Source organism: Suncus etruscus, chromosome 2 (assembly GCF_024139225.1).
Source record: "Suncus etruscus isolate mSunEtr1 chromosome 2, mSunEtr1.pri.cur, whole genome shotgun sequence".
Lineage (NCBI taxonomy): Eukaryota > Metazoa > Chordata > Mammalia > Eulipotyphla > Soricidae > Suncus > Suncus etruscus.
The window spans coordinates 117,179,254-117,193,097 of record NC_064849.1 but is presented as its reverse complement, the minus strand read 5'-3'; the positions used below and the strand labels follow the sequence as shown (position 1 = coordinate 117,193,097).

The 13,844-nt window shown below is 35.1% G+C and overlaps 1 protein-coding gene across 2 annotated transcripts in view; it reads right to left on the bottom strand.

Moving 5' to 3' along the window:
* Window positions 1–13,844, bottom strand: part of RAB3C (RAB3C, member RAS oncogene family) — a 293,040-nt gene that overhangs the window by 39,438 nt on the left and 239,758 nt on the right. For both annotated transcript variants that reach the window (XM_049768818.1, XM_049768817.1), the window contains exon 4: window positions 7,148–7,272. In XM_049768818.1, coding sequence (XP_049624775.1) covers window positions 7,148–7,272 — 125 coding nt within the window. The remainder of the gene's footprint in view (window positions 1–7,147; window positions 7,273–13,844) is intronic.

Genomic DNA, 13,844 nt, shown 5'->3' with positions numbered 1-13,844 from the left:
TGGTATTTTCTTTCTGTGTCCCAGTTCTTAAATATCCTAATTTTGTGCATATAATAAGGGTAATTATCTGAAGTAAAATTACCTTGTCACTTCATTTTTAATACCCAGTCTTGCATTAAATAATTAACGATGGGGCTGGATGGCGATGGATGGTGAAGGATTTCTTTCTGCCATCCCAGGCCACGTGGCTCAGCAACCCCCATGAACCGGCAGGTTCCAGGCCCACGTAAGTCTTGTATGTGGCCAACCCTGGTTTGATTTTCAGCACCAAAGAGCCTCCAAGGCGCCACTAGATTTGGGTCTGGAGGCCTCTGAGTAGTGCAGGAGTGGCCCAAATAATTCCTGGTGCCCAGGGCCAAAGCAGCACTGCATTCTCAGGCTTGTGCACTTAACCATTGACTTGATTGAGAATTGGTATGATGGGCTCTCAGTTTCTCAGAATATTGCTTAGGAGATTCCTCCCAAATTAAAAATAACAACCCTATGATGAATTACATTTATGGTTATCTAAAATAAAAGCAATTAGCTCAAAAATACCTTCTCCTTTAAGTTCATTAATGGAAGCATTATTCACAATAGCCAAGATGTAGAAATAATTTAAGTTCCTATTAATGGATGGGTAAAACATGTATGTGCCAATGGAATACTATTTGGCTATAAGAAAAGAAAAAAATAATGCAATTTTCTGATACATGGATAGAAATTGAGGGGACTAACTTGTGACAAAAGGCAATCAAAATTAAGAGCAGAAAAACTGGTAAGAAGCTTGCCACTGTGAAGAGATAGGGGCAACAGGTCAGGTAAGGGACCATGATGACATTGATAGATGGAATGGTCATTCTGGACAAGGACTGGGTACTGACAGAAGATAAAGTGATATGCATAATACATTATCAGAGTATTATAAATCAGGGACTGAGGGAGCAATAGTATAGTGGTTAAGGTGCTTGCCGTTAACACTGCCAACCTAGCTTTGATCCTCAGCATTCCAGGAGGTTCCCTGAGCCCCCATCAGGAGTAGTTCCTGAGTGCAAAGCAAGGATCAATACTGCTGGATGTTACCCTCCCCAAACAAAACAAAACAAAACAAAACAAACAAATAGAAAAAAAGGATCGTAAACAGTGTCTGAAAATAAAAAATGTGCCTGCTTCAGAAGCAGGCTGGAAAACTAAAGAGAAATGGGGGACATTGATGAAAGGAAGTGTGTTGGATCTTCCATTCTATTCACGATATGCTTGTTACTCACTGGTCACAAGCATCTTTGGATGGAAGCATCCCTTGGATTGGTGCCTTAGACACCTTTTCTCCACCCCAGGTTGTGGTCTACTGCTTGCTAATAAAGACCCTGGGTGTCAGGGAAAAATGGTTTGTGGTTTCTGTTTTCTACCACTGAGCTATCTGCTTAGTAGCGGAAGGCTTCTGTGAGGGAGTTCCTGAACCTGTTTTATCCTCTTAACTATGTGTGAATTATTACCTACATTGGCCTTTGCTTCCAGACCCATGTCTCTCCAATATCCTGGATTTGGGCATGAGAATTCCTCTTCAGAAATGGACACTGGTAAAGAAATTGGTATTGGAACATTGTACATCTAAAACTGAATTATAAATAAATTTGTAATTCACGGTGATTCAACTAAAGTTTTTAAAAATGCATGTAAGTATGTGGATATGTACATACAAAGATTATAATTAATCTGTAGAAAAGGAAATCTTTCTAATTCAAATAACATGAATGGAACTTGGTATTGTGTAACGTGAAATAAATTAATGAAACATTAATGGTTTTTGGGCTCAGGGGTTACTCCTGGCTGTCTTCTCAGAAATAGCTCCTGGCAGGCATGGGGGACCATATGGGACACTGGGATTTGAACCAACCACCTTTGGTCCTGGATCGGCTGCTTGCAAGGCAAACTCTGCTGTGCTATCTCTCCGGGCCCAAAAATCACTAACTTTTAAAGAAGTTGGATGATACGTTCCTTAATTCTGTCCCATTACTGACCAAATTAATTTCAAGATGCCTGTAGGTTCATTTTACTTATACAACCATTTCTTTAAATTTGCTTTATTCTGTCTATTGCACTTTTGATATTGAAACTAGCACTTGTCATGTTGGAATTCTAACATTCATATTGGAATTCTTCTAACACTCAGTCTATAATATTAAAAAATAGATGAAATAATTTGACATAATTTTTATATTAAAATTATTTTTTGCCTCTTGGGCCAGACTCAGTGATTCTCAGGTGTTACTTCTGGCTCTGCACTTAGGAATTATTCCTATTGGACTTGGAGGACTATATGAGATGCCAGGGATTGAACCTGAGTTGACCTCATGTAAGGCAAATACCCTATTAATCACTCTGGCTACTATATTATTTTGTTTAATGCTTATTTGTATAAAGAAAAAAACCTTCAGCTATTTGCCTCTTTGTTCTATATTCCTATTAAGCCACTACAATAGCCTCTACCTTCTATCTATAGTTGAATTTTTCCTAATTTTGTTCATATTCTAAATAAATGTCAAATATTGCCATTTAGTTCTCACTTTCAAAATAAGTTCTGTTTTGGGGCCAGAGCGATGGCACAGTGGTAGGGCATTTGCCTTGCATGCAGCAGACCCAGAACGAACCTCGGTTCTATCCCTGGTGTTCTATATGGTACCCCAAACTAGGGGTGCTTTCTGAGTGCATAGCCAGGAGTAACCCCTGAGCATCACTGGATGTGGCCCAAAAACAACAAAAAATTAAGTTCTGTTTTTATTTAAAATTATCTCTTTTAAGAAAATGTTTAAGTCAGCATTTATAGGATTAATATGTCAGAGTTTGTAGATATAGAATGTACCTTTCTCTTAGTATTCATAGCTCAACAAAAGCAAGTATTGTCTTACAAATAACTCTAAATCATTCTTTCTCCAATTTTCACTTCTTTTGATGTTTTCTGGCCCTGATTAATTGATGTATGTGCTATATATCTGGATTTCTGATATGTAATCACACAATAAGCTAATGAAAGGGAAGATAGATATTTTATGATTCCCTTATTTCATGATAGATGTTAAACAAATATTTGTCATGTGAATAATTAAAATACTTATATGGGAAAATAAGGGGAGGCAAATTTTACAGTCTGAAAAGATGTAAAATGTAAGAACATCTGTACTTATCTGAATTCCTCATGAAATGTATGTGCTGTGTTGGACAAGAGGGAAGGATGCAGAGGATGTGTGGAATTTAGTAGTATGAGCATATGATCTAGCATAATTGCTTCAATGAAGAGTCAAAGGGATTGTTTCTATCACTTGCTCTAGAGATATATTAGTGAAATTTTAATACTTTGAAACTGGATCCTCACAAATTATCAATAACATTTTATTGATAATGAGAAAACTCATTTTTCCTCTGGAAATCATCTTAATTTGCTTGCAATTTTGCTTCTCTGTCTACAGTTTTAGGAAATTTTAGACCACTTTTTCTTTCTGCCCTTTCAGAGCTTTATAAAAATAGTTCAAAGTGTTCTTTCGTCTACAATTTCAGAGCAATAAATTCTTTCTGCTCTATAAATTTTTACTTTGTTCTTATTCCCAGTTAAATCATTGCTATTTTAAGAAAAACTATATCTTTCTTGCTTTTATTTTCCCTTATTATTTAATATTTTAATGATTAAAATTTTGGTATTAGTTTTTTGCCTTATTATACCTCTGATAAATTTCAAAATTCTAGATACTTCCACATGTTGTTATAGCTACATGCATTTATTAAATGTTTAAAGCCAATATGCAAAGAATAATAAAAGCCCTATGATGATGGTCTGCTGTTCCTGATTCCAATCCTTTCCAAATATTCCCCCTCATCTAAGTCAGTATTGCTAAAAGAAAAAAATGTTTGAATGTTTTTGTTTGTTTTGTTTTATTTAATTTGGCCACAAAAATTAATTTTGTGGCTCCCCCGAAATTTGGCCTCTAATTTTTTGCCAGACAAGCAGTTCAGGATTTATTCCTGGCTCTACACTCAGGGATCACTCCTGACAGGACTGAGGGGTTCCAGGGATCAAATCTGGGTCCACTGAAAGCAAGGCAAGCTGATTTTCTGGACCCAGATATTTCTTCTAACATATCCTCAAGAGATTAATGAGCTTGTTGACTAAACACTGATGACAAGACTCTATTAAACCTTCTTAGAATTGCCCTAAGAAAGTCAGCTCACTTTTCTCTCTGTCACTGATTTGAGCACATTTTGTTTCTAGATACTCTCTCCATTTTTAATAATCACTTTGTTTTAATTTGGAAAACATGGAAGCATTTCTTTAGTCTCTTAGCACCCCAGGAATGTAGGAATGTGATCTCAAATGTAGAGAATAGGTGGTCACTAAAATATGAGAAGAAAAAAAACTTGGGAGAATGGTCAGAAAGGTGGTTTCTGAAACCATCTCTTCCCTTCTGATATTTTCTGGAGTAAACAGATGTCTGCAACAATGGGAAAGGGGAGATGGTAGGGGGTGGATTTACACAGACCCAAATTGTCTCCATTTAGAAATCTAAAAATATTTTAAGGTCAAAGAAAGGTAGAGCTAAATAATGAGCGGCTTATTTTAATCAGTAGAGAAGAGCCAAGTTATAGGGTTACTCTTGGACCACTCTAGTAAATTATGTGGATGTTGAGAAGAGCAGATCATGCACCAGGATATCAAGAATGATGGGAATGCCTCCAAAGGGGACTTTCCTTTAGAACTCCAAGTTTGTGAGGCAGATGTGTTTTTAGCTCCTGTACAAGTTCTTTTAATGATTTCTAATTGACTTTTTTCTTCTGGTCGGTAAAATCCAGCAGTTGTCATAGTGACCAGCACTTGTGCATTCTTGGAGAGTCATTTACCTCCTACAATATGGTTGGTTCTCTTGATTACAAAATCTTCTACAAATAATCTGAACAAATCATCTGTGTGAGGAGAGCTAAGAACCTTACAGTTTAATGGAAAGATTTTTGAGGTATTTTTTTTATCATTTATTTTTTATATTATCAGTAAACTATTATCCAGAATTCTACTGTGTACATCAAAAGTTAAGGGGGAAAAATGGTACCAGGAGCAAACATTTGCATGACCATTGAGTGGAAATAAAAATGATTATAACTAACCACCAAACCCAAAGTCAACGACAAGAGAATCAAGACAACCCAATCTACATCAAGCTATACACAGAGGTGTATACTAGCATTCCAGGGGGCAAGAGGGTCCTATATGATGCATGCTGGGAACAGGGGTGGAGGGAGGACAACACTGGTGGTGTTGTCTCTATTTCACTGTCATTATATACTTTAAATATAACTGTGAAAGACTTGTAATTCACATTGGTCACAATAAAAATTATTTAAAAAATAAACAAACAAACAGAAGTGCTAGAACGGCGTCCTCATGAATAAGAATCCCTAGGGCCCGGAGAGATAGCACAGTGGTGTTTGCCTTGCAAGCAGCCAATCCAGGGCCAAAGGTGGTTGGTTCGAATCCTGGTGTCCCATATGGTCCCCCATGCCTGCCAGGAGCTATTTCTGAGCAGATAGCCAGGAGTAACCCCAGAGCACCGCCGGGTGTGGCCCAAAAACAAAACAAAACAAAACAAAAAAAGAGTAGGGAGAGGGGAAAGGTCCAGAAATTAAAAAAAAAAAAAAAAAAAAAAAAAAAAAGAATCCTTTAACGTGCTGACACTGGCAACTTGCACTTCTGGTGGCTCACACTTAATTAAAACAAATTTCTGTGTGGGTATTACCTTGTTAAAGGATAGAGATAAAAACAAGAGAAAGGGAGAATACAAAATGGGAAGGAAGAAGGGGAGGTGGAGGAAGAGGAAGTGGAAGAACTGGATGAGAGGGAAAGCATTCCTTTTCCTTTAGAAATTTACCACCAACCCTCTCTCCACTTTTACAATATTACAGTAGGTCTCACATTTTCTACTCAGTGCCTCTCTGTGTTTCTGAAAATGTACTATTTGCCTTTGCCCCATATGCATGATACTTCCTCTCCTTTGTGGTTATCACATTCTATTCTCCTTTAGGGAGAATTCCATCTGATCTTGCCATTTAACATAATATTTATTTAATAATATTTCTCATCATTTACCTCTTTCTAGTTATTTTATTTATTCTCACATTTTCTCTGCATGAGTCTTGTTTTTATTGCTAATTATCTGCCTTCTGTACCCGTTTGCACTGTCTTCCACTAGCTCCTCTCTTCCTAAGTCTGCCTCCCTTTCCTACTTGCTTTTTTCCTTGAGGCATTTATGTGTCTCACAACTGCCTCATCTCATTATTTCTGTTGTTTTTTGTCTCCCTGTCCTGCTTCTTTATATATTTTCTAGTCTCCCCACCTTATAAAGAGCAGCATGAGTCCAGGGACTTTATCTTCTAGTTTTTGGTGTCCTCTCTGCTGATATAGCAAAGGATCAGTAAAAAGTGCCTTCAATAAATCAGTTATGATTCCTTCCCCTTTGCACTAAAATTCAGCCCATTATATTCACTGAAGCGTTTTCTCTTAAATACAGTATTTTCTGTTTGAAATGGCTTTGTCACTCTAAAGCCCTTTTATGTCTCTTATTTTAGTTGATCCTCCCTACAAGGACATTCTAAAGTTGGTATGGGTTATGATACTCATTCTTGAGAGGTGAGGGAATTGTGTTTCAAAGAAATTTGTAACAGTCACACAGCTTGCCAGTGGTGTCCCTAGAATTAGATTCTATAATGTGATCTATTCTGTGCCATTACTCTCTTTCAATGGGAACCTGAGGACAATGACAATAAAACAAAGAGCACATTCAATACACAATATCATATTGTGTATTGTATTGTATAGTATTATATTGTATTACAGAAAAATCTTAAATAAATCAAATAAAGTCAAGGCCTATTCTATGGTTTTTCATGGAATACACATATAAAGTCTTATATTGATACTTAAGTAGTCAGATCAATATTCTGGCTGCTTCACTTCTGCACTTATGCTTAGATTTTAATGACGCCACACAATATGGAGGAGAAAAGGTACTGACTACTTATGGAGGTTTGGTTGACAATCTTATTACTGACTCCACCCTAGCAATTCCTTGGCATTATGCACATCATTGCAAGTAATTACTACACTTTTATTTAACCTGTTACTTACCAAGCTGTTCTCCTAAATGCTGGCCTCTCTCAGTTGAGATGACTCGCTCGTCTTCCATGTCACACTTGTTCCCAACCAGGATAACCTGGGCATTATCCCAAGAATATGTTTTGATTTGAGTTGACCTAAAAGTCAAAAGAACAGGAGAAAAAATGATTTAAAAAAACAGAACAGCACAAATGAAGCAGAAGAAATAGATTCCACTGATGATAATAATAGCCAAAAAAATAAATAAATAAAAGGGAAAAGAAAATGAAGCCTTGACATTTAGATTTATTACTTCAATGTAATTTCACCTTTCAGATTTTCATCAGGGATTGTGTGAGTCAAAAATCAAGGGAACAGGGTGTGATATTAAAATTACCTTTATTAGGAAAGAGAACCAGAGAACTGGTCTACAAAATTAAGTTTACCTTGTAGGTGGAGAGTGATGAGGTGGCTTGAGTGGGTGGAGGCTATGGTGTTGAAATGTAAAAACCTTTTGAAAGAGGAAGCCTTCATTTCCATTTCCCCTAGCTAGCTGCTGTAAGCAGTCCCCCCACTTTTTTTGGACTGTCCCAATCCTATATTTTTAATGTTACTTTGAATTCCTGGACTCTTCCTGACAAAAATAAATTAAAAAATTCCCAATGACCACAGACTTCTGCCTCAGAGTTCAGGCTCATTAGAAGAGTAAGAATATGCCTAAGACAAATGGCCAAATCAAAAAGACTCAGTCAGAGTAGCCAGACCACTCAGTAGGATTCTTGCATTCTTTGTAGCATTCTGATTAATTGACAAAGGATGCAAAGAGCCTTTTAAGGCATGTACAAAGACTCAGTTTTCCTATTACCGTCCCTCCCAAATGTAGTTTGCTGAATTCCTCCTCACATGGGGAGTCCCTTTTCCTTTCTCTTCTACTTTTCAATAAACTAAATGCTTCTACCTTCTAACTCTGAGTCTCAGCATTTTTATTACTCAATATTTACATTCTTGAGAAACCTAGGAATCTTGGACCAACAAAGAAACTTGCCATTACTGCTCCTACATCACTATCATTAACAGTCTTCAAAATCACAGTGCCTAAATTTTTCAAAAACTCTTTTGTATTTGATAAGATTAATTTGTGGTTGCTCCTTCTTTTCTATCCTCACCCATGCATAGTATCTTTAGGGCTTGAGTAGCCAACCACCTGAGTTTGCTTAAGAGGGTCCAAGCTTTAGTCATCAAGTCCAATATCCCAATATGTCATTTGGCTGCAGAGAGCCCAGTATTCTACACTGATTTAATCCTAATAATACAGGGGAACAATAAAATCAGTTGAGAAAAATGAGGCATAGCAAATTCAATAATTTGCCTAAGATCACTCAGTATAGTTGCAGATATGAATATAAAACAGAATATAGAGTATCTTAGTGTTTGCTCTTAAATGCATTCCCATGCTATCATTCAAAATCAGAGACATTAAATTCTAGTGCAATTGTTGTCTTCTTGGCTCTAGAGATGGGAAAGAAAGCTACTCTTTAATTCTTTAATTCTTTAGTTATTTTCTCATATGAAAACAACTAGGGAAGACTGTTGGGAAGATTTACTGCTCAATGATTGGTCAGGAGAAAGAGTCTGAACTGTTGAAAAGTTAAACCAATAATACTAGTTTAAAGGAAAATATTTGAAGAGAAGCTTGGGAATATTCTTAGCAATTGTCAAGTCCTTGAGTTTTATTAAATAGAAAATGGTGATGAGCTGTTCTCAACTTGAGAGAATAAAAGCAAATAGGTTTAATTTGCATCAGGATAGCTCTCAACAAAAGGTGATTACTGTTTCTCCTTTCTGAGAAGAGGGAGACTGGGGCTTTAATTTAGAGTATTCCCCTAAACATAGCACAGGTTTTCAAATGAGATGACTATCTGACAAAACAAATGCTTAGTTTCATTTGAACATCTCAAAGATATGGTATTTTCTTTTTACTATTATTTTTGAGCATACCCAGCATTGTTCAGGGTTTACTCCTGACTGTTCTCATGATCATTTTTGGTGGGGCTTAGGCACTGTCAGTGATCAAACTCAGACTGGTAGAGTGCAAGGCAAAGCAAGATCTGGCTCCCATCAGTGACAGTATATCCTCTCAGAGAAAGCTAGAGACAGGATTCTTCTAACCTCCAACTTTATAGATACAGTCCTTTAGTTACAGTGAGAGTCAGCATGCATCCACGAACTGGGAAAATAGAATCAGAATTCAAGGCCTGGAGATACTGCTCAATTGTAGAGTGTCTGCTTTGCATGTATGTAGCTCTGGGTTTGATATCAGGCATATATACCACATAAAAAAATAAACAAAAAGAAAAAAACAGATCTGTGGGGGAAGTTAAAAAATTATAAACTCAGAATTAAATCAAGTGAAAAAAATCTTATCTCAAGTGTCAACATAATTTAATAAACAAATTCCAAAAGTTGATGTTTAAAAAATAATTTAATAAATTTGATTTTAGCGAAGCAAAATAGTTTTTTCAGAGAAGGGGTTGGGCCCTACGCAGCAGCACTCAGGGGCTACTCCTGGCTCTACTCTCAGAAATCCTGAATCAGATTTTTGAACTCCTCACAGGCTCAGGGGACCAGATGGGATGCTGGGGATTGAACCCAGGTTGATTTCACGCAAGGCAAACACCCTACTGCTCTGGCCAGGCAAAATCGTTTCTATTAAAATTTAGAGAGATATGAGAGGAGAGAAAGAGAAAGAGATATATGTTCAAGAGAGCACATGGGCTTCTTCAGAGTGAAAAAAGTCCCAAGGTGTTCATAAAGAAACTCAAATTTAATCAGTTTCTAAAAAAATTAGCCCTCTGCTCTAGAGGTTATGTAACCCAAATTATAAAAAATATGACATTCAGAATTATGTATTTTTACCATAATTATATAAACCATTTCTGTTCCTGTTTGTTCTTACAAGAGATTTAAGTATAGTTAAGAAACCACTTCAGTTTCTTAAACTGCCAAAGAAAATGATTATTTTCTACAATTACCAGGAAATTATAGATTCATATTATCTAGAACATTTAGAAATTTGATAAACTGTTTCTCTTAGTGAAATAAAAATTGTTACTTTAAAAAATGAACACTTTTAAAAATGAATACATTTAAAAAAGGATCCATCAATTCTAATTCTGGGCATCTATTTGGAACTATGGGAATAGTAATTTGAAAATTCTATGCATGATCTTCTCTACAGTACTATTTCTAAAAGAAAATATGGAGACAACCTAAGTATCCATCAGTGACTGTGTGGTTAAAGATATGGTTTAAACATACAATGAGTGTTGACCAGTCAAAGAATATGAGGAGCCTTGAAAGAATGATACTTAAGTGAAATAAGAAAAAGACATAGTGTAATTTTATTTATGTGTGACATGTAAAGAAAGTAAATAAAGAGACAGCAAATAAAACCTTTGCTTTTTTTTTTTTTTTTTTTTGGCTTTTGGGCCACACCAGTGGCACTAAGGTTTTACTCCTGACTCTGTGCTCAGAAATCGCTCCTGGCAGACTTGGGGAACCATATGGGATGCCAGGAATCGAACCTAAATCCATCCTGGTTTGGTCATATGCAAGGCAAACTCCTTATCACTGTACTATCACTCTGGCCAGAAATCTTTAAAGTTTGACAACAAATTAGTAATTACCAGAGGGAAAAGGTGTGGATGAGGTAGAACAGGGTATTTGCATGGTAGTGAATAACTTTGCCCGTGAGTGTAGTGTTCAACAATTTAAAGAGGTGTGAACTGTACTACTAAAACTGATACAATGTTCTCAGTGAATATTACACCAATAAATTAAGGTAAATATTTTATGGTCTGGAGCATTTGTGCTGAGGTGAGTAAAAATTAATTTGCCATCAGAGTTGATTAATTTTGTAACTGAAATAAGGAGTGCAAATGTTCATTAGTAGGCTTTTGTTTTTAACTACTCTGGACCTTAATTATATTCACCCTATCTACAGAGTAGCTTTAGGCAAAACCTAAGTACTTCAGGGAAAGGAATCAGCTAATTAAGTTAAAAATGAACGCATATCATAGAATTTAAGATACTGTAAAATTTACGATAGAAATGAATGGTAAAGAATAAAAATAATGAGATGATAAAACAATGATATTATGTTTTGACAACAGTTCTGCTTCTTAGTGTTTTGAAATGAACTTCATAAATACTGAGAGATTTAAGGGTCTTCCTTACATTGTTTCTTCTCCTAGTATATAAAATATAAATCACTCTATGAATATCCTAATAATAATACATGTCTACTTTTAGATAACTTTAAAAATATTAAGTCCTTTAGCAGTTATTAGATTCATAAGCTGTGGTCATGACCAGTATGGGGTCATATAATGTAAGGATTTGTAAAAATGTTTTAAAATTTTGCTTTAAAATTAAATTTCTTTATTATTTATCACTAAATGTTTGACAGGTATACGTATTTTATCTTTGTGTGTACCTAGTATTATATAAAAAAACTTCTTTGGTGAAAAGAAGTCATGTGAAAAATATTTAATAAATCTTATTAATCTATACTTATATGAAAAATTAAATGGATATCAGAGCCAGACAGATAGTACAGTGAGTAAGATGTTGGCCTTGCATGTAGCCTACCCAAGTTATATATACAATACCACATATGGTTTCTTGAGTCCCACCAGGAGTGATCCCTAAACACAGAACTAAGCCTGAGCCCTGAATACAACTGGTTGTGGCCCCCAAAACCCAAACGTAAAACAAACAAAAAGAATACCTTTACTCCACTGATATAAGGTTTAGACTTCCCTTTGCATATGCAATAACTTTCTACCTATATACTGACAAGCATACTATTTAACTGATGCAACTATGACCAAGTAAGTATTCATAGAGTCAGTGAAATCCATCTTTGTTCTACCACCTAGCAATTATAAGTAATTTATTATACAATATAGTACATATTCAGGGGCATTCAAATATGAAAAATGGCACATCTTTGATTCTGTAAAATGCTATGGATTTCTTGATATTTCTTTTATGCATGAGACCTGAGTTAAAATTAGAACTCATATATTCCCTTAATTCAGAAAAACTTATAGATCAGTTAGTACAAGATTTATGCATTGAAAAAAAATCCAGTATTGTGCATAATGCATCAGGTAAATATTGGGATGGAAATTCAGTCTTTTTCACTTTCAATTCAGAATCCTAACAATGCATTCAGCCAGTTTAAAAGAAATTTCTAATACTAAATGAGTATATGGGAATGCCATTCTATAGCCTGCAGCTTCAGTATTTTAATCCATAAAATAGGAAAACTACATTCTGTATTCCCTCTTTTAGAATCATCTCTCCTTTCTGAGTTTTGAAAATATCTTTCTAAACAGAACATACTATTACTCCTTGCTTGGGTGGCTATATGTACCTTTCACAAGTCCAGTTCAATTCATTCTAACAAATCTATATAACACATAATAATTGTATTTTTCTCATTAAAGCATCTTAAATTCTGTCTTCTATTCCTATCTCAAAATGGAAGTTTATCCAGGAAAATCTCTAATGGAATAAATCCCTTCCTCTGGTCTGTATACTACAGGCTACATTTTTATTAAATGAAACTCCTCACATGCAATATTGTATTTTCCTTTTTAGTCATTTGTTATACTTTATTAAATTCTTATTTGGGGGATAGATTTTTAATAACCTCATTAAGAACTGACATATTTTTGATTAGAGAGACACATTAAAAAGTGATTGTCATTGAATAATATACATGTGAAAAGATGATTTATTTCTGAATCACTACAAAGGATCCTTTGGGATTCACTACTAATCTCAACAAGATTAATGGAATTAGAAGTAATATTGATCACCATTGTTACTTTATGAAAGCAATTAACTCACACTATACTCGACCACAGATGCTAAAAATATATGTTTCAGTTATCACTTAAGAATAAAAACCCAAACAATCTGCTATATTTAATATTTATGTACTTTCTATATTACATATAATTTTGTTCTATGAAAGTTTAATATTATTCTAGGTCTATAGATATCATCTCTATATCTAGAATAAAAGGGGTTTGTGCTTTTCTTTTGTTTCATGAAGCAGAAGACTATTGAAATTTCTATAGTTTACACATAAATAAGTGAACTAATTCCACACATAAAATAGTTTAAGAGCTGTAAACAAACAAACTGAATTTCTATAATATCTTAATTCCTTCTCTGATCTGCAGAATACAAATAATATTTCATGAGTTCACCTACTTCCTTTGAGAATGAAAACCCTTGCTAGGCAGAATTTTCTGAGACACTGCACAAAATGTATTTAAATGACCCAAAACAGTCAGTTGTTCTAAGGGCTCTAAGTTTGTTTTTGCTCTTTGTTTTATTTTCTACAATCCAGTTCTTATACATGTAAAGATGCCATAACCTTAGCTCTCAAGGGCTTGTATCTAGAACACAAGTGAGAAGTGAAGCATCAGAAAGGATGTGATCCATTCTTCCTTCCCAAGTAAACTTGGGACAATGATTTACATCACCCTCGTCCTTAACTACAGCAGATCCTTCTTCCTTAAGACAGCTCTGCCCCATTCTCTTCTCAGCATCTCAGCTGATGTCAGATTTAGAATAAAATGTTAAATTGGCTTACAGTTACTTATAAGATTGCTAGTTGCACTAAAAATTCAAATAGAAGTCAGGTAAAAAT